General features: G+C 41.4%; 3 protein-coding genes across 3 annotated transcripts; 1 reads left to right on the forward strand and 2 right to left on the reverse strand.

Moving 5' to 3' along the window:
- Positions 1-2,329: 2,329 nt before the first annotated feature.
- arsb (arylsulfatase B) lies at positions 2,330-10,366 on the reverse strand. The gene is made up of 8 exons (XM_072454410.1): positions 9,990-10,366; positions 9,394-9,580; positions 9,126-9,316; positions 8,442-8,649; positions 6,316-6,559; positions 6,159-6,229; positions 3,789-3,920; positions 2,330-3,709 (listed from the first exon to the last, which is right to left on the reverse strand). The coding sequence occupies exons 1-8, from the start codon at positions 10,245-10,247 to the stop codon at positions 3,444-3,446; spliced, it is 1,557 nt and encodes a 518-aa protein (XP_072310511.1). The 5' UTR covers positions 10,248-10,366; the 3' UTR covers positions 2,330-3,443.
- A 561-nt stretch (positions 10,367-10,927) lies between these two features.
- dmgdh (dimethylglycine dehydrogenase) lies at positions 10,928-17,833 on the reverse strand. The gene is made up of 16 exons (XM_072454402.1): positions 17,381-17,833; positions 17,105-17,273; positions 16,485-16,583; positions 16,244-16,408; positions 15,959-16,163; positions 14,121-14,369; positions 13,836-14,034; positions 13,603-13,772; positions 13,341-13,494; positions 12,846-13,011; positions 12,557-12,687; positions 11,982-12,199; positions 11,741-11,898; positions 11,581-11,640; positions 11,342-11,476; positions 10,928-11,272 (listed from the first exon to the last, which is right to left on the reverse strand). Exons 1-16 carry the CDS (start codon positions 17,500-17,502, stop codon positions 11,048-11,050), a joined length of 2,625 nt encoding a protein of 874 aa, XP_072310503.1. The 5' UTR covers positions 17,503-17,833; the 3' UTR covers positions 10,928-11,047.
- Positions 17,834-18,731: 898 nt separating this feature from the next.
- On the forward strand, positions 18,732-21,289 carry bhmt (betaine-homocysteine methyltransferase). The gene is made up of 8 exons (XM_072454404.1): positions 18,732-18,830; positions 18,956-19,088; positions 19,172-19,284; positions 19,451-19,642; positions 19,728-19,875; positions 20,359-20,541; positions 20,613-20,841; positions 20,915-21,289. The coding sequence occupies exons 1-8, from the start codon at positions 18,738-18,740 to the stop codon at positions 21,087-21,089; spliced, it is 1,266 nt and encodes a 421-aa protein (XP_072310505.1). The 5' UTR covers positions 18,732-18,737; the 3' UTR covers positions 21,090-21,289.
- The last annotated feature ends 202 nt before the right edge of the window (positions 21,290-21,491 follow it).

Consider the following 21,491-nt stretch of genomic DNA (forward strand, 5'->3'; position numbering starts at 1 on the left):
GAAGAGTCGTGTTATTTAGCCGATAGTAGCTTTTGTGTTTCTATTGGCCATGACATCATCGTTGGGAAACCTTGCCTCCACAGCTAACGTTGCTTCATAAACTCACATCAAGCAACACAGACAAAAGATTCATTTTAATTTGATTATTAAGAGTAACGGATCCAGTTTCACTTTCTTTGTCTGTTATAACAACACAAGGGAATCTCGTGATAGGAGAGTTGTGGGCAAAACAATGCACTATTTATTGTCAATAATTATTGCCCTGATGTTTCGGTCATGTTGCACTCATCAGTGTTGTGGCCAGAGACATAGGGGTCAATTGTCTCAGATCTCAGGGTCTTAGGGGCCCAGAATTCCTATTCCTATTAATCTGTATAAGAGCCTGTGTGAGGCTTCTTGCCCCGGGCCACCAAATTTCTGTTGAAGGCCTTGAGACATAAAACATCTGATCTAGTTTCAAAATCACAGAAGTATTATGATTATTATACTTTATGTATACGCATCTGGTGAAATTGAGCCACAGCAACAATGGAACATTCTTTAGAAATTATGTTTGTTACGTTTTAACTTTTAAGACATGGCTCATCTAATTAGGTTCTTTATTGCTTTGGCTTGTTGTGGCCTTTAAATGTTTAACCCTGAATTTACACATCACACAAAATGCAGTGTCCAGAGTCAATCATTATTGAACGTCCATCAGAGCTCTCCATGTTCTTTGGTGGCCTCTCATCACGGCACTTTTGACTCTTTGTGTGTCAGACCGGTGGATTTCCCCTATTCACGGCTCGAAGTTTAACACATTCCTGTCTACACCGGTTAGTATGATTTTAATCTGTTTTCACAGACGGGGAGCAGAGGCAAGCACAATTTTGTTTGGAATTCCAGTCCATGACATTTGGTGTCTGTCTCTCCATGCAGACACACCAAAGAGGACACCTTTTTGGAAAGAAGCTCCATGTGCACTTTATCAAAACATGCAGCTTCAACCCAGATAATCTCTCCACTGTCATCACGTCTGCGGTATCATATAATAGACAGCACAAAGGCATACACTATGGCTCACAGCTGAAATAACAGGTCACAGCGTCACGTCCAGCCAATCCCACTGTTGATCCCTCCAGAGTCACTGTGCCGCTTTGGGAGGCACACTTCACACAACTAAGTCAAAGAGCAGGATTAAGTGTGGAAGAAGCACAGAGCGGCTTTAAAAACTATGAAAAAGATACAAGTCGTGGCACTGCCGAGGTTATAGCGGCTCATAATGACAAGGGGATGGAATAACTCTTCAGGAGGGGTAGCTCACCACAGACATGTATGAGAAGTGGTGAGAAACTCGCTAGCACAAGAGTTAGTTTAGATAGATGGTAAGCACAGGCAACATCTAATTACATACACAATCCCATCACCCTGAGATCCAAAGTTTTGATTGTGGAGTAAACAAACTGACACATTTATTGCTTTGGCAAAGAAATAAATACTCTCACATCCATCCATTACCAAAATCCTGGTTTAAATTCCATCTGCACCAGAGATTTTCAAAGCAAATATAAACTGAGATTTAGTGGTTTTCTTTACACAGGATCCCCCACAACCTGGGGGCGACCATACATACGACCTGCCTCAAAGGCTTGAGTAAATAATTCAAAGAAATCTGACTTAAAACCACCCAATCATGAATAATTACATGAAAAAATGTATTTCATATTTTCGCAGTTTTTGGAGGATGTGGTGGTCAGTTCACATGTCGGATCAAGGGTTTCTCAGTGGAATTGTTCCTGGGCTAGTTCTGATATTACTAGAGGAAAAGGGTCAACTTCCAGTGGTCAAAGAGCACAAAGGACGGCTGTTTAACAGAAATGTGTTTTCCCTAAGACTCCAAATATGAACATCACCCAATTGAAAACCAGCATGACCTCCAATGTGATTAAGCTGATACAAACAAAGAATGGCACTGAATAACAAGTCGGCCTGTCCTTGACATGGAAACACTATTAGGAGCTCTACATTTACATCTTTTGACTGGCACAATGACTATTTTTTCAGTAAAAATCCCCAAAATAACTTAATTATTTAATTTCCAATTTAAATATGCTTTACACTTCTCAATGCCTTTCAGACCACATTTCATAAACCTGTTGGATACACATGCTGTAAACACGCCGGATTGTATTTTTTATCCGTCATCACATTCACTCTCACAAATACACTCTCATTCATACACCAGCATATTGGACACTGGATGTTATCAGCAACATTTTATTTATCTCAGTTTTACATGCAACTAAATGCACTCCACTTAAGGCCCATAGTTGCTGACAAACTGATGTAGCAGAGGCTTTAAAAACAACCACAACATAAAACAGTTACATTTTAATTTGGGATGGGCTTATTCAGGCATTTTATTATTTGTATTTATTTATTGAGAATATTCCCTGGTCAGGGTCAACGTGTTCTCTACAACCCTCTTCTATAAGCCAATAGTAGTTGGACCCTTAACAAAGCCCACACTATTCGTCAAGGAGATCGTTGGTGACTGGGAATTTAAAGAACTAAACAAGAGCAAATATTTCCGCAACAATAACTCCAAACAACATAATCCTTTGGTAACATTAGGCCTGTCATGATAATAAGGATGTCGACAGAATGTGGGGGCCTGGTGCAAGAAGGTTCATGCGTATACAATGTATTCGGACCACAAAGAGGGGAAAACAAGTTGAAGGGTACATTTTCTAGAACACATTTACAAAAAAAAATGAAGTGGATTGGAGGAAGTTGGTTTATTTTAGCTGGCAGAATAGATCAAGTTGTGGGTGACTTCTGCCTTGGATCAACTATGACTGGGATATTGTCAAATTGTACAGTTCTTTTGACTTTGAGGAATAGTTCGAGGGTAGATGCTGTGTGGATGTAAACATGGAGCTGCGAGTAACAAGAACTCATGACATCAATCATAATCATTTACAGAAGGCACAAGAAAAACAGTTAAGTGGGAACTTTGGTTTTAACGTGGTTGAATTTGATCATTTTATACAAATCAAGACTCTAGTTTTCCACTTAAACTAATGGAATTTACATTAAGCAGAAATGTGAATCACATTGGAAGTGCAGTCAGTAGCAATCAGAAGTAAAAGAGGACAGTTTACACGGCACAGTATTCCCACAATAACAAGATATAGTGCATTGTAGAAAAGGATTCAGTTGTAGTCATCTGGAAACCGTTTTGAAAATCAAGACCTTTTGACTTTCAGTCATTGTCAATCTGAAGACCTGGTCTGAGAAATGCCTAATGATGTGTCTGTTGTGACCGTCCAAAACGACAAACTGGTGAGTTTAGAAATACCCCCCAATATGGTCAGTATAAAGATATATTCTGTACCAATATATCAACATCAAAATGTATTACCGTGACAGGTAATATTTTTATAGCGCTTCATAATGTCATTCTAGGCCCAGGGTCCCCAAGCTCCGCCGGGGCCTGGGTCACACTTGGGATCATCATCAGGAAAGTTTACTGGTAATGCCTGTTTTTGATAGACGTCGAGTCGGTTAAGGAGATAGTCAACCACAGCGGGGAACTTAGCAGACAACTCGGTCCTCTCCTCGGGATCTTTCTCAACATCGAATAGCATGACTGGCTTCAGTGGATGCATTTCATGGATATTGGACTCTGAATTGTTGCCGTCAGGTTGAGGGAACCAAATGTCACAGCCTACAAAAGAATACAAATATGAATAAGTGAATAATTTGACAAAACTCCAATGTATCTAAAGTGGACAGAAGATACAGACCTGGATAGCCAGTTAGCAGTTTCCAGTTTGACCATCGAATAGCTGCATGAATGGATACGTTGAAGCCAGAGTAAGCCCAAGAGTTTCCACCGTCCGTCTGAGCCAAAGTTAACTTACTTTTGATGCCGGGGCCTGTGGAGAGCAGAGGACAGCGCACATTATGAAGGTCATCTATTGAGACAAGCGGGAACTGCTGATCGAGACCATTTTGGATATAAAACCCAAGCAGTGGATTTTAAACAACCGAGAGTGTCAGCTACATTACTGCAAATCCAGGGAGGGATGTGAAAATAAATATTATAAAGGTTGTTCTTTGTATAGTGAAACGAGTAGCCCATAATGTAGTATGGACCGATGAAGTGGGTCAAAATCAGTAAAAACAAACTATTTAAAACAATGGACCCATTATTAAGATTGTATAGGTTTCTGCAAAATTGTAAAACTTAGAAATCAAGTAATTTAGAAAATGTACATACGAATGCATTGTAGTAGTTTGTAGTATGATCTGAGCATGAAACATCTGTCAATTTGGTGTAATTGTTTTATTGCAATAATGCAGTATTTTCTAATGCAGTGGGTGAGTGACAAGCGGCTTTACCAAACACAATGAAGTGTCATTTTTTTTTGCCATCCCCATAGTTCATTTTCACCGTCGCCCACCCCCACTCCTCGTGGCTGATTTGTGCGCACCAATCACAAAGATCTTATCAGTTTGTGAAACAAAAAGGCCTTCTTCTGTGTCTAGAAATCCTTGTACTTGGGTCATGAGCTATTTCTGCTCTTACTGAAAATGCCTCCCAGAAGTGAGCCCATGTGTCTGGGGTTTTAAAGAAGATGTGGCCTTGAGAGTATTTTCAGGTTCACAGTGTGGTTGACCCCAACAATATGGGCCTGATTAGGCAGATTTGCAAGTATTTTTTCTCCTTAAACACAGTCAAAATATATTTTTCTGCATTCTTTGCACATGTTTAAGTTTTTAAAGGCTGCCATGTTTCAGTAGGAGCCACCTTTACAAATATAATCCACCACAGAGAGAATTAAATATAATGTCAGCGTTTGTGTGGCCACATATAAGATGCATTTGTGTATTTCTCACTGAACCTTGCTTAAGTAACATGTGAGATATAACCACTGTCAGAGCACTAGAGGTAGTAGCTAGAAGCAACAATCAGAGAACAAACGCATAACTTCTGTGTAATTTCTTCAAAGCTGCTCTAAAGCCTCATATGTATGTCAATTTGTTTCATTCTTTCAGTGCGAGAAGAGCCATCTTGAGTTCATGCAAGATCCACAGCAGTAGAGTTTACAAAACGTGCAATAGTAGGAAAGAAGGAAAGGGGTGGGCAGAGGGGGGAGTAGACGGAGAGCAAGCACAATCGAAGTAGCAAGGGGGAGAAAGGAAATTTAGGGTGATTTTGGGGATGGTCTAGGGTTTCTCATTTTCTGCCAATGCTCGTGCTCTCCTGTGTGACCCATTTAAGCCACTCTCAGTCGAGTAAAGCAGATTGGAGAAGGGACTTTCTGCAGTCATGAGCTCAACAGGGGTGTGACTATTAGGACTTTAAAATGATTAGGTGCCATTGTATGCGTAACATATCATAATTTATGGAGGACAAATGTCTTCACTGGGATAAACCCTCCTGTCACAGCAGCACTAAATCATAAATTGGGATTTAGTTACCAACACCCTCCATTTAATCTCAGCAAATTACATAATAATAAATCTTTGCTCTTGTCATTATTAAACTTTTCACAATAACAAAACAATTTGAAATACTTCCGTGATCTATGGATCCAGATGGTGCATTTGGTTTGATTTCAAAATCCTGTTATTCCCAGAGACCCCAGAAACAAATCCCTGTTTATTAATTATTTCCCATAAGATGTAAGAATCACATACACTGGTTAGCATTGAACTTAAGTTAATGTATTTGTAGCCAATATTTATAGGCAACATGATATAAAAGAGTACAGCATATTTTTGTTCAGGGTCATCACCTGGACTGGACGTTTTGGTGGGTGTAACCTGCACACGTCTCTAAAGTACTCCACCCATGTCATTATAGCGCGTGTTACTGGAGCTGTAGTGTCCTTGCTTCAAAAATAGTGAACTTAGGTCACAGCCCAGAGATGGAGGTGGAAGTGGTTTGTTTTACCTAAAATTAAGTGGTTTGGACAAGAATGAGACCAGTAGTGTCCAGTAGTGGGACTAATTTCTGGAAAATCTTCAACATCTTGAGATCAAACGTAAGTAAACTTTTACAACCGTATCAGAAGAAAAAAAACACTCAGTAGTATGTATGACGGAACATAACAATACAGAGATGCCTCATCTCTCTTCTGAATAAAAATAGTAGTTTATGAACTTACAGGGAGAAGGGTCATCAAATAAAGGGTCAATATTGTGCAGGAGCTCAAGTCTGGGAGAGGCGTGGCCTTTGCTGTAGGACCAGAGAATATTTAGTTAAAACATAACACCCTTGTAGTTTGACAGATGAGCCACACGTAAACCCCCCAAACGAATCACCTGATTGTGTTCCAGACATTAAATCCATCCAGTGGTTTAGTTGAGTTAGTGCTCCCCCCTGCCAGAGTCACCAGTGTGGGCAGCCAATCAGAGACGTGGATGAGCTCACGACTCACAGTACCTGGTCGATCTAGAAGTGGACTCGCAACAAACCCCACGCCGCGGACGCCACCTTCCCACAGGGTCACCTTCCTCCCTCGCAGGGGCCAGTTGCTGCCGCCAGCCATGGTCTGACCACCGTTGTCTGCTCATGGGACACAAGAGGTTTATAAATTGTGAGGTCAGAAAATAATACATTTGGGACAGAAAATAAAATATGATGGACCTGAACACACAACTCAGAATCCACACATAACACATACAAGTGTTATGATGATTGTGAGAGAAAAACTGTTCACGATTGTTCACGATCGTGACCAAACAACTGTGGAATCTTTCATTTTCTAACACGCTAACGCAGTCTAACACGCTAGTTTGCACCCAGCTTTATGAAATCAAACTCAATGACAAGTGACAGTCAAATAAAACAAACTTTACATGTAGCTGCATTTTTGCACTATTGATTTACTTACAAAAAGACTTCTGAAATAGTCCCGATTATTATTCTTTAGTTCTTGCGATGTTGTAACGACCAGAACAATCTCGCTTATCGATTAACCTGATATTCTTGAAATCCCTACTTCCTACAAAAGTTTAATCTTGGCTGTAATGTATGGTTCAAGCAAAAGGCAGATTTGCAAACCATGGAAGTCAGTAAATTGAGCATTTAAATGTAGTGTGAAGAGACTGAAAAATAATAGACCAAAGAAAACAGAAAGAATAGAGCCATGTCTCCCTCTGTCATTAAACTTCTCTTTCCCAAAAGCATTACACGCACTCCAAGTTCCAACGGTCATCAGGCCCAGCGGGTTGTCCAGTATAAACATGCACAGGCCAATCACAGCGAGGCGAGTCTCACTTTCAGCTAGTCCTCTGTCATACAAACCTGGGACGCTCTGGAAAAGACAGAGCGCTTATAATGCCTTTTCAAGCTGCTCGGCACAGCGCAGGCCAACTCCTCTAGCGTTTCCTCACAGTGCATTGCTCACGTACAGAAAATATCATCGAATAAACAATGTTGAAACTGCTCAGGTTCGTGACTCATTTGGATTCCCGTTTAGAAGAGTCAGTGCTCAGTGATTACAGTTTAACCAAAGTGACGCTGCGAGTCGTAATTATGTGAGAAAGGTTAAGAATGTAGTGGAAGGTAACGGAAGAACTGACGAGAATTTACCAGGTCAACTAAGGCGACTTCTTTTAGCCATTCTCACAGAAGTATTTGCCCCGGGTCAGCGTGCAGGGTGTCTACCTGGCATATGGCTGTCTTCCACATGAGCACCAGCCAAATGTGAAGGGGAACAATGGAAAGACCACCTAGGGCAGACCTGACTCAAACTCTCACACGTACAGGCAGTTCCTGTATTCTAATTGCCCTTAAGAGCCCAAAATAACCCTCTTGGTTCAAAGAGCATACCTGCGTCACGTGTAAATCATTACAAAGTCCAATTAGAGAATGAAAACACGTTCAGAGCCTGGGCAACATACAATTTTGTACCGATTTATTTTTCTGTAGTCAATATCTACGTATTAACCAGTGATTGTTTATTTGTTTACCAAATTTGTCCTCAATCACAACAATATTTCATTTGACACAAGAAAAAAACATATATTAAATTGTGTAGTGGAAAACATGGAACAGTAGTGTGGTGGCATTCAAAAAGGTCTGTTGTCTGGTGAAGAGCGATGGTCAAAAGATTGAGGGGCATTGCCCTCTACTGGATATTTGAGGTAGTTCGGACAGGCCTCTACTCTCGACTATGTTCAAATCTAAGCTAAAAATAGTTTTGTTTAGCTGTGCATATGATTGAAAGGATTTTATTTGCACTCTTCTCTTTTATGTCTTTAACGGTTTTGTGATTTATGTATTTGAATGCATTTTTTCCTGTTGTGTGAAGCACTTTGAATTGCCTTGTGTACGAACGGTGCTCTACAAATAAACTTGCCTTTCATTTTTCCTTCAATAAAACAACACATTGATAGATATTGACATAATCAAACTATTTCAATGGCCTTTCAAGTGATCATACCTGTTGAAAAGACAAGCACTGTGTTTTCCCACAGCCCACTCTCTTTCAGGGCCAAAGTGATGTTGCCCACAGCTTCGTCCATGGCCAACACCATCCCCGCATAGACTCGTCGATTATGGTCTTTGATGAAACTGTAAGGGGACAAGTAGCGCTCTGGGACATCCAGAGGTGCGTGGACGGCTTGCAGCGCCACATAGAGGAACAATGGCTGAAATAGAGATCATGAGGCAGGGATTAGATAGGAAGCATACGCATGATCTCCATTAGAAGATTTACGGACCAGAAAGGACAGATAGACAAGAGTGATGTTAAAAAAGGGCATGTTTTCAATACAGTTGTAATAAAGTGAATATTACTCCTAATGCATTAATACCAGCAACTTTATTCATAAAAACTAATCTGGTCAAAATCATAAAAAGTTGTCCTCATTGTAATTTAAACACTGTATAATCATTACACCTTTATTTTTCTTAATAAAGCATTAATAAAGCCTTTGTATGAAGTCTGAATCATTCTTAATTAACTATTTGTTCATTATGAATTAAGCAGTTGTTCATATATTAAGGTTAATCGAGGTGTTCTTGTTATAAAGTGGTTGATTCACTGCCACTGTCTGCCAAGCGAATGTGAAATACTTTGACACTTTCTATGCAGCGTACAGGATCAGACTTTGCTGTTCGTTACCTTATTGGATTTATGTGTTTTTATTACGCTGGCGGCTCTTTCACTGAACAGCTCTGTGGAATAGACTCCTTTATAACCGGTGGCGACCTCTTCTCCCTCTCTCATGTCCAGCGCACATCGAGTTAGGTTCAGGCTGGGTATTGGAACACAGTGGACATGGTTGTAGTAATGCTCACTGCCTGTCAGATAACCTGAGACAGACAAAGGGGAGAAGTGAACTGAAACATAAGAGTCGACAGTGAAAAGCATGAGGCAACGTTTCTATTACCGAAGTATGAGTCAAACCCCCTTCGTGTAGGAAGACAGTCTGCCTTGTACATGCCCAGGTGCCACTTTCCAACCATGTGTGTGGAGTAGCCGGCATTTTTCATCAGCTGTGGCAGTAATGTCTCATCCAGTGGCACACAATATGGCTGACAGGGCCATATAATCTGATGCTGCATTCCTGTGCGGATCTGAGGACAAAAAACAAAATGGAACCACATGCTAGTGTCTGTTATAAAATATGTGAACAGACATAATATTAGAGAGTAGCCTGCTAACTGTTTAAAGTCATGGCTGTAAAAAAGAGGGGGTCAGTACCCATGTTCCCCGATGTTCCCCGGTACCTATGTTCCCCGGCACCTGCACCATGGCTGGATATGCTGCTATATGTTATGCTGTAAAACCATACATTTAGGCACAACTATTGGGGATGTGGAATATTCTATGATTTGAGGAGATTTAGAACAAGCCTACACTCAACAATATGAGGTACTGTAGTTCCCTCGTTCATAGAAAAGGGGGACATAGGTACTGGGGGATATGGTACGCACCCGTAAAGAGCACACGCAGTTCTAGGGGTCAAAGTGTGAAGAGTGTCACCTGGTATCGGCCCGTCATGAGCTGGTTCCTGGACGGGGAACAGATAGGCTGAACATAATAGTTCTCCAGGCGGACACCACTCGCAGATAGTTTGTCCAAATGTGGGGTTTTAATTTCAGAGCCGTGATATCCAACATCATACCAGCCATAATCATCAGCCATGATGAAAACGATATGAGGCTGTGCCGCTGTCACCTCTGTAAACGCGCTTAAACAACTGCTGACGATAAAGATGTGAAGAAGATCAAGAAACGACATTTTCTCGATGACTCTCAAACAACAGCAGCACACGATGAACAGGAGGCATGTAATGCAACAGGAACAAGCAAACACTGCAGCATTTCGCAAGAAACATCAAAATACAGAAACAAGCCCTTCGAAACTTCCGCTGTTTCCTGGTTGAAACTCCTTGGCTGAAGCAGCCAATCAGTAAACAAAGATCACGTGACACACGGAGCTCCATAGTCACGCGCCAAACAAACATTGATCCAGATTGTTGTTGTGTTGTTGACACATTGTTCTTTTATTTGACAGTCGGCTGAAAAGCGTGTGCAATACATAGGCCGAGCGTAATTTACACAAAATGACCCAAAAGGGAAAATTTGTGGACAAAAACGAGGTGCATACATTTAAAAATCACTATTTGATCAGCTCATTGATACAATAAAAGTTCACTTTAGACCATAATTTCTGCTTACAATAGGCCTGGTTAATAGACCTAGTTTACGTAGTCTACAATAGGTACGTAGTCTATAATTTTATAATTTAAACAATCAATTACAATAAAATCATATAAAAAATGTGTTTGTAAAACAATCCCACAACTGGTTACAACTCTGTTCAAGAAACCTTACTCTTACTTTTGTCATAATTAAAATTATAACTTAAAAAAAAAACAGTCAAGAAAAAACAGGCACAAAAAAGACAAAAGTTTAAACTCTGTGGAATCAACACTGTTTTCAGATGTTGTTTGAACAATCACATTTTAAGACAATCCCTTCAAAATATGGACCACAATATAATACTTCAGCCTACGTCTACTGTCTTTGTAATGAACCCTAAACAGCTGGTTTGGCTTTGCGCTTGGCCTTTTTCTGCAGCCTGGTCCTGGTGGGCTCAGTTAGGACCAGTGGCTCCTGAATAACCAAGGCAGGATATCGTCTTCCCTGGAGCTCCACCTCCACCTTTTGGCCCACAGATGTCAGCTCCAGGGGAAGATAAGCAAAAGCCAGACTGTGCTGGGCACTGTAACTGTAGGCTCCAGAAGTTGTATTGCCAACAACCTGAAGAAACAACATTATTTAATCATCCAAACACCAATGAATACCTTTTCACTTGTAACTGTTGCGTACCTTGTCCTTTAACCAAATAGTCTCATTTCCCTCGGGGTCGATGTCATCCGTGTCAACACTGATGTACGACAGCTTTCTCTTCAGACCCTTGGCTTTTATTTCCGTAAGAGCTGCTTTGCCAATAAAGTCAGCAGGCTGAAGCAATTAATAAACTAGTTATTTAGTTATTAACTCTTTCAAACACCTAGTATAAATGTTCACAATAATCAAAACTTTTATTTTTTTTTACATCTTTTTACCTTATTCAGTTTGATAAAATACTCCAGTCCAGCCTCCAAAGGGTTGGTGTCACAGTTCATCTGTAAAAACAAACGTTAAGAGCTTGGTTCTAAAGTCAACGCCGTATATTTAAATGTAGACCCTTTAAACACAATGTTAGTGGTACTGATGGTGATTTACCTCAGCTCCCCAGCCCCTGAAGCCTTTTTCCAGTCTCAGGGAGTTCATAGCATATGTGCCAAAATTGTCAATGCCATGATCTTTTCCAGCTTCCATAATGGCTTGATACACAGTTGCCATGTTCTTATGGTCAACATAAAGCTCCCAACCAAGTTCACCTACAACACCCACAAAATGTGAATTGATAAACTGTCCAGTTCAATTCCAGAAACCCTGTGGGTGTTTCCACTTTGTGTGTTACCCGAGTAGGAAATCCTAATGGCTTGGACAGAAACACCCGCTAAGTTCATTATCTTGCAATGCAGGAACTTATAACCAGCGTCACTCATGTCTTCGTTGGTCAGTCTTTGGAGAACTGTGCGTGAATTGGGTCCTGCAACACCCAAGACTCCAATATCATCTGTAACATTGGTGATCTCAACATCGTATCCACCATTTGCAACCTCTGCTTCGATCCACCTGTGGTCAATTGAAATGGAAACATTTTCAATAATGCATTATGGTCCTTCAAGTTATGTCGCATTTGCCACGTTTCATAAAAAATGACCTCGATGAACTCTGCTGTTTCTTTGCGTACCACTAGAGTGTGCTGTGTGACACAAAAATCAGACGAGCCATCTATTTTAACACTACTGTACTGAGTTTGTCAGTGGGGAACCCACAGGAATGTAACAACATACTGCTTTGCAATTGGAGCAACTGGAGGGGCGTTATGCTACAGCTGTTCATAGATTTTATTCAGAAAGGTTTCTCAGATACAGTACAGAATGGCAAACGTTGGTAATCATAAGTCTGAATACAACTGGATGCATTTACCTGAGGTCGTGCAGCTCTGACCCAGAGCCTGTGATGAGCATGAACTCCCCTGGCGCTGCCTGGGTGATGGTGACCTCAGCAAAGACTCTCCCAGTGGGTGTCAACATGTGGCTGATATTAGTGTGACCAACCTGAACACAAATAAAACCACATCAGGGAGAGCGGGAGCTATTGGCTTAGATTAAAAAACAAAACAGCCTTAGTAATAATGATTTGTGTCAAACTAAATATTGTGTATTTGTGCCTTTATATAACACATAAATATAGTGTACGCTCATTAAAGCTCTACCTTGGGCATTGTGTTGGCAAAAAGACGGTCCAAGAGCTTGTGTGCGTCCTTTCCTTTCACACAAAATTTTCCAAAAGGTGTCAGGTCTATTACTCCCACATTTTCCATCACCAGCTTACACTCTCTTCCGACTGGTCCGAACCAGTTTGTACGTCGGAAACTGGGCCTTAAACACAACAAGATAATATTAAAGGTTTGTTAGACAAATACAATACAAACGTGACTATACTAATACTACTATACTAATAACTTCAATTAGACATTTCAAATAGACATTCAGGATCAGTGTAAGTATCAAGCCACTGACAAATGTGCAGTGTGTGTGTGTGTGTGTGTGTGTGTGTGTGTGTGTGTGTCACAGAGTTGAAAGAAATGAACAACTGTTTGAGTGACATCTGCCTTCAGTACAAACACTTGTCTATGAGAGACTAAAGTGTCCAGAGAGATTACACGACAAACATGTAATAGCACATTTGCCACCATTTGGTTTGTTACTTGTATCCAGTGTCATCTCCTGGTTTGTAAAACCAGTGAGGCTGTTCCCATCCGGCGTGAAAGCCCATGGAGCATTTGTCTTTGAGGAGATCATAAACCCCACTTGTTCGTATCGTTGGTCTGCCTTCAAAACGTTCCTCCTTGGGGTAACCCACTAGAAATATAACACAGATCGTCTCAATATGTAAACTTTAACACATAAACGTTTGCTCACCCAAAGACGTCCAAAACTTCCCCTGGCTTGTGAAATGTTCTTTCTTACCTACATTGTTGAAGCCATATGATTCTCTGGCTTTGGCACAGATGAATGGTACATCTGCCCATTTGCCGTAACGATTGGGGTCGCACTCAATCAGATCATAAGGAGGTTCTCCGTTCCTAATCCAGTCACTCAGGAACTTCCCTATACCGCCGGCATGAATTACCCCATACCTGAACAAAGACAATCACAAATAATAAAAAATTATATTGCAACATCTTTACCCGCAAACGTACCCAAATCCAATGGCTGTCCAGTAGTTAGGAACTCCCTGGTGCGGCCCGACCATAGGCAGCAGGTCTGGAGTGTACGTGATTGGTCCAGAAACAATGTTGATAATGTCTGCATTCTTCAGCACAGGGACCATCTCCATAGCCATCTCAACATGTTCCATAATACGGTCAAGGTCCGACTCAAACAGCTCTTTACCAAAGCCTATGAACAAAGCAAACAAAAGGAGAAGGGAAAGACTTGTGCAATTGATTTAAAAACACACCAAAGATGAACATAGCGAGACCAACCTGGGGGAACGCCTTCTCTCACCCAAGAGTCCTGCAGCACCATTTTATCCATCTTCTCATACGGACCAAATAAAAGACCATCCCTCTCCTGGCGCAGATAGTAGGAGGCCTCCAAGTCTCTGATGACAGCTAATTCCTTTTTCAGTGCCTTCACCTCTGGCACGGTTGCTGTTACCACGTACTGGTGATGCACTGGGATGGTTGGATGATCAAACCCAATCATCTGACCCAGCTCACGGGCCCAAAATCCTAATAAAACATGTTTGTCGTTAGAAGCACTTGATTGAGCTGATGAGGCACAGCGCTGCAGTTTTCTTTTCTATTTCGGTTATTTGAGAATCATGATTATTCAGGTAGCAATCTAACCATAAGAAATGCAAAATAATAATCAGATTAGGGTTAAGTTGTTTTAAATCCATCTACATCCATATGTAAAGTGCTTTTAAATAATTATGCTTCAATGTTATTACTTTTTCATTTCAATACAAAAATAAAACAGTTACCGGCATCATCCTGCTGCATGGTTATTGTGTGAGTGACATAAAATAGTTTCAATATTGTGGTTGACCAAGTTGTTTCTGTAGCAATATGTGGTGGTTCAAAATGTGTTAATGTGACAGGCCCATTCAGAAAGTTTGGTTTTCAGTGACACATCGGAGGATACAAGCTGTTAGACAATGGGAACAAAATGTAACTATTTTACTATTGTTTAGTGGCAATAATTGTGAAAAGTCATAATGTGAAATTATGATGTTTCTTTTCACAATAGTTGTAATGCTAACATGTTATATTGTGTTATTCCTACTGGCAGGGATTAGCAATTGTTCAATGAAAATATTGTACTGAAAGTCATGTATCACTTTGTTACTATCGTGGATGCAATAAAATTACACAAACAAGACACTTTGGAACCACAAAGTTCTCTCTGTGTTAAATAAGTTCTGTGAATTCTACCTTGTGAAGGGGCCTGGAAGTTACAAAACAAACATTTACTGGTAGATAAGAGCCCAGTATGCTCCGACCAGAACTGGTGCAAAGAAGTTAAAACACTGAGGACATTCACTTAGAAGTTCCTGAAATAGGCCAATTAAAGGTTAAAAGGCAAACTGCACAATTATTATAACATGTTTCAAATTGTAAAAAACAAACTAAAACATAATAACTTAAACTGCATGATGCTCAAAAGGAATAGAAGAATGTTTTAAAACTTACAATGTAACAACAAACAAATGTTGCTACGCACAAACTGAGTGACAAAACTGGGTTCTGACCACCAAACAAGGCTCAAGCCTGTACCACGTATAGTATTCTCCTTCATCAAGTACATGGATGTCATCTTTAGCAAGACTGGAAGAATGTTGGGGGACAGACAGCTCAGTTTGCAAATCTTTGTGAAGACCTTTTATGTGCAGATTTATGAAAACAGAAAAAGCAACAAAAAGGGGAGAAATTGGTTAGGAGGTGTGTTTAACCGCTGCACTGAGATTGGATGAGAACTAAACTGCTGTCTTGTTGGGATTGGCTATTGGACAGAGTGAGAGCCAAAGGCCAGCAGGAGCCACACAAACTAGTTTCATCTGGATAGGACATACTGCAATGTTTATTTGAGCCGGTGTGTTTACTTGCATAACTGGTAGTGGCCAAGACGTTTCAATGGCTATTTGAGGTTGTGATGTTTGATCCAAGGTCTAACCAAGCATTTAGTGATTCCTGGAATAATTCCAGAGGTGAGAACATGTGCGTATGCCCCATTGATATAACTGTTGTCTTCTAATCATAAGATTCTGAATGAATCAGTAAAAAGGGGGTAAACAGATAAGCTTGTTTTTCTGCTTTACCTGCCGTGTTAACAATTCGGTTTGCACGAATGGTCCCATGAGGTGTATGAACATCCCATTTTCCATCGGGAGTAGACTTCAGCCCGGTCACAGGGGCGGGATTGTAAATCTGAGCACCATACATGCGAGCCCCGGCCGCCAGGGCCATGGTGAGGGAGTATGGGTCTATATGGCCATCCCCTGGGGTATACAGGCCTGCCAACACCTGTAAGTATCCAAACAAACCTTAATCAACCTTGTGACTAGTGTTATATTGACTGGTATAGTGCACAGCTTTGTACAGACCTTGTCTATGTTCAACAGGGGGAAAAGCTCATGCACTTTCTCAGGCCCAATGAAATACTGTTCTGTGACATGCCAGTGCGTCCGGGTCATCTGATACCTCATCTCATCTACACGTGCTGCCGTGGAAGCAATACGCACACTACCTGGGTTGTGAAAACCTACAGCCTGGAAAAAAATATAAATAAATATGATTAAATCTTAATTTTAAGGGAGAATGATGTTAAAATGTGAAAAGCATCACCTGTCCAGTCTCAGCCTCCAACAACTCATACAGTTTAATGCTGTCATAGTGAACTTTCTTGAGGTTGATACCTGGGTGATAATACGTGGTTAAACCTGCCTGCAATTTAAAATACAAACACATTTTTAAAGTTATAAAAGCATTACCTAAGTGTAGCCTGATTGCTTCACTTGATTTATTCAAAGAAGTGTAAAGTGATCCTGATATACTGATCTCCTTCCTCAAATATGCCATTTGTGTATTTATAGTATTGCAGAGTAGTTGGTAGTTTGACCCATTAACTGGGTCAAGTCCTTAGGAGCCTTAAAATGTGTTGTGAGTGAACAGCTAATGCGAAGTAACTCATGGGTGTCTTGAAACACACTGAAATGTATTTAGTATTTTATAGATAAGATATTCTGAATCACAAGCAGAAAGCTCTGAAGTCAGTTGTCAGGGAATAGAGACTAATGACTAAATGTGTTTTTCTTGTAACACGCTACATATGTCTTGTGTTGCATTCCTAGAAGCACTGGTTGTTATTCCAATGTTGGCTAATAAGGCTAAGCTTCTAGTTAGACTTGAACAAACCGATAGAAATACAGTTTTAGAGAGTTTACAGAGCACTAGGTTTGACATACAGCATGCCAGGTGGACCCAGCTGTCAGCTCAGTTTTCTCCAACAACACGACATCCTTCATGCCACTTTTGCCCAAGTGATAGGCCAGGCTGACTCCCACACAGCCCCCACCAATGATCACAGTGTCCGCTGTGTCTTTCCATCGTTTCCCCAAAACTGTAGTTGTCCCACTAGAAAAAAAAAGCATCCATATTTAAAATGAAAACAATGGTTTTCGCATTTGCATTTGTGAAAGAACTTAACAGTGCACGTGTTGATATAAATTAGATAATCTCACCTCTCAGCTTGACGTTTTGAAGATGAGCAGCTTACGGTCCTCAAAACCAGACGGGAGACTGCGCGGCACGCGCTCACGTCTCTCCGCGCACCGCATTTCAGCAAATTCAACAAGTTGGACATAACGACGCGAGTAATTGCGAGTACGTTTTAAGTCATAGCATAACGGAGTTAGTTTTCTTGTACTACTTTAGTCCACTTCAGTCAGCCTTTACAAAGCACCCACTTGTACAGTGGGTTTGGCACGCCCACCAGACTCCCAAGTCAATAAGCGCGTCCAGGATAAGCAAGACCTGCACAAGCAAGACCTGCACGGGTCCGATCAGTGTCGATCGACGGTGAAGTTTCCTGTGTCATCCTATTGGTCTGCACGAGGCTGCTGGGCGTTTTTTTCTTATCCGACTTTAACCTTCGTTGATCATCTAGACGAGGCGCAACTAAACACGAACGCGCCTCGTTTGAACAGGACCTGGGTTACCTAACCCTCACCCGCTGCCCACTAACCCTCCTGTCCTGAGTCTGCTCATGTGGGCCACTGGACAGTCAGTGGTCACATGTGCACGCTGGAAAAAGGCTTATTGGTTTGCAGGTGCACATTTATAATAAAGCACAGAAGGCGTGTTGTGAAGCAAAGACCACATGTGTTAATCATCAACATAGTTATACAGCCGGCATCCCAGTGAATTAAGAAGTAGTAGTAATTTAGGAACACTTTCTCAAACACTGCAACGTGACATGCTTCTGGTTGTCTGGGGAAACCACGCTGAGGTGTAGGACTACAGCCTGGGCGTCACACAGAGGAACCACATGAGGCATAATCAGTGGAGAATGGTTCATAGTTCATAGTGACCCGGATGAGACCAGGGTCAATATTTCTGTGTTTTCCTCTAGTTTTTGAATTGCAGGATGAGCCATGTATTGGCCAGGAGGCATCTGAAGGTCAGAATAGAGAGCCTCTTTAGTGGGGATGGAGGGCAGATAGAATGACTATCGTCCACCTCCCGAGGGGGCACTTTACTCTTTGAGCTGTGGCAGTGATTACATTGTATTGAAGACGAAAAACTTTGTTGATTAATCTGTCAATGAAATACACCTATACAAACCTGATAACAAGGAATCAAATCAAATTAGCCAAACTCATCCAATATCACCGTCTTTTATGTCTTAAACTGTTTTGTGATTTCTATCATGTCTTTGTGATTTTGATTATGTTTTTTTCTGTTGTGTGAAGCACTTTAAATTGCCTTGTATATGAATTGTGTTCAAATAAACTTGCCATGCCTTGTAGCCTACAATAGACTGGGGGAGTGGGGTAACAGTGACATCACACCACTCCCCCCATGATGTATAAATACGGCATGGATGTCTGCGAAAGGTCCTTCCCAAACTCAGCAGTTCTGTCTGAGAAGAGCCGTCCTCACTCCAAGACAATGGCCCCCGCAGGAAAGAAGGTGAGCGCAGCTCTGCAAGTTTGACGCGCCTTCTTGATTGAATTAACCAACTTCTTTTTTAAAGTGATTTCGTTATCTCTTTCGTTGAGATCTCCAGTGCTTCATTTGTGCATGTAAACTTGCAGGGTATTCTGGAGCGCCTGGGTGCTGGAGAAATCATAATCGGGGATGGGGGTTTTGTCTTCGCTCTTGAGAAGCGGGGCTACGTGAAGGCGGGACCGTGGACCCCCGAGGCGGCCGCGGAGAACCCAGAAGCTGGTAAGAGGCACCTGTCTTTTTTTTCTAATCAACTCTATAAATCCATTGACACACTTTTGACCGCACGTTTTTGGTTTATTCAGTCCGACAGCTGCACAGGGAGTTCCTTAGGGCCGGCTCCAATGTCATGCAGACCTTCACTTTCTACGCCAGTGATGATAAACTGGAGAACAGGGGCCACACTCAACGCTTTACGGTGAGTTATCTGTTAATAGAAGGCCGGCTGCAGCTGGTCTATCATGTCCAGAATTGTCAGAAAGGGTGTGGCATCTTGACAGAAACTTAAGAGATTTGGCTTGTGCCCAACATAAGGGCACACATTTAAACCACCTCAAATAACACTATCCTCCATTTAACTACAGGGCCAGCAAATCAACGAGTTCGCCTGTGAACTGGCCAGGGAAGTGGCCAATGAAGGAGATGCTTTGGTGGCAGGAGGCGTCTCTCAGACCCCAGCTTATCTCAGCTGCAAGAGTGAGGATGAGGTCAAGGCAGTCTTTAAGAAGCAGCTGGATGTCTTTATCAAGAAAGATGTCGACTTCCTGATTGCTGAAGTAAGGGTTATTTTAATGTGGATCTGATGCTTATACAAATGCTTGATTTTCAAATGTCATGCCGGTTCAATGTGTGTGTCTGTAGTACTTTGAACACGTAGAAGAGGCAGTGTGGGCAGTGCAGGCTCTAAAAGCCACTGGAAAGCCAGTAGCTGCTACTATGTGCATTGGACCAGAGGGAGACCTGAACAACATCAGCCCAGGAGACTGTGCTGTTAAACTCGTCAAAGCTGGTATGAATACTTATTTGGAAAAGGTTAGATTCAGTGCAACGTGAATGACACCCCACAAAATACCCCAAAGCCAATTAGTGGCGCCGTCTAGTGGCAGGATAGAAAAATAATGCATAGAACGCTGACATAATATTAAAAGTGCACTATGTAACTTTGATGGTGGATAAGTTATTGCATTGTCTGAAATGTTCCATAGTGCGGCAATTAACCAATATATTGCATTTATTAAATTACACACATTACATGTATATGCTTTCTTACTGAAAGCAGGCTCACTTCTCTGCATATCTGAATTGTAACGTTGCCCAATGGCATCACCTGCTTGTCTCCTTGGGGATGGATAATGCCATACATGTCTGTGGAACATTCTCAGCAAAGCAATAACATCTCCATGGATACAAGTGGGTGCCAGAACCTTGACCAGAAAAGTAACATTGTGCTTATCGTGCCCTTTCTGATCCTTGATCATTATTTTCTCTGTAGGAGCTGACATAGTTGGCATCAACTGTCACTTTGACCCTGAGACCTGTGTGAAGACTGTCAAAATGATGAAGGAGGGAGTGGAAAAAGCCGGCCTCAAAGCTCACTACATGTGCCAGCCTCTAGCTTTCCATACACCAGACTGTAATCGACAAGGCTTCATTGATCTGCCAGAGTTCCCATTTGGTATTTTATTTTATTTTTGTATTGTCTGTGTCATGTCATAGGATCATGAGACATGCAAATCTTGTTTTCAGCTCTTGAACCAAGAATCTTGACCAGATGGGAAATGCAGAGATATGCCAGAGAAGCTTACAATGCTGGTATTCGTTACATTGGGGGCTGTTGTGGTTTTGAACCTTACCACGTCCGTGCCCTGTCTGAAGAGCTGGCAGTGGAGAGGGCAAATCTTCCAGCTGGTTCAGAGAAACATGGATCTTGGGGCAGTGGCCTGGAGATGCACACAAAGCCTTGGGTCAGAGCTAGGTTGGTATTGAATATCTCATAGAAAGGAGACGCTGTTGTAAAATAATATAAATAACATAAACTTTACTAACAGGGCTCGTCGTGACTACTGGGAGCAGTTGAAGCCTGCGTCTGGCCGCCCCTATTGTTCATCCTTGTCTAAGCCTGATGCCTGGGGTATTACTAAAGGTCATGCTGATCTTATGCAGCAAAAAGAAGCCACATCCGGAGATCAACTGAAGGCACTCTTTGACAAAGCTAAGCACTAAAGTGACACACTGAGGGTTGTCACCATTCCCCCGTTTACATGCCCACTAACAAGACTGAAGCTAAACTAGGACCATTTTATGACTGGCAAGTCTGTTTTCTTAGATAGACTGTATTAAATCTTCAAAATACATTTCACATGAAGTTCAAGAACAACTTTGCACTACCTGAAAAATAACGTGTATTAAATGTCTGAACTAAAGATCTGTTTGCTTTGATTTCACAATAATGAGGAAACTTGATTTTGTGGCCCATTTTGACTGAAAGATTTGAATTAGCTATTTCAGAGTTGTGGCTGAGTGTGTGGATGTATCCATTACAACAAAGTTCAACAGTATTATATTATCATAACCATCATTATATCACAATGTCATATTACAATATATTACATACTAGCTGTTATA

Source organism: Eucyclogobius newberryi, unplaced genomic scaffold (assembly GCF_026437365.1).
Source record: "Eucyclogobius newberryi isolate DKJ021-1_F unplaced genomic scaffold, fEucNew1.0.hap1 SCAF_2, whole genome shotgun sequence".
Taxonomy (NCBI): Eukaryota; Metazoa; Chordata; class Actinopteri; order Gobiiformes; family Gobiidae; genus Eucyclogobius; species Eucyclogobius newberryi.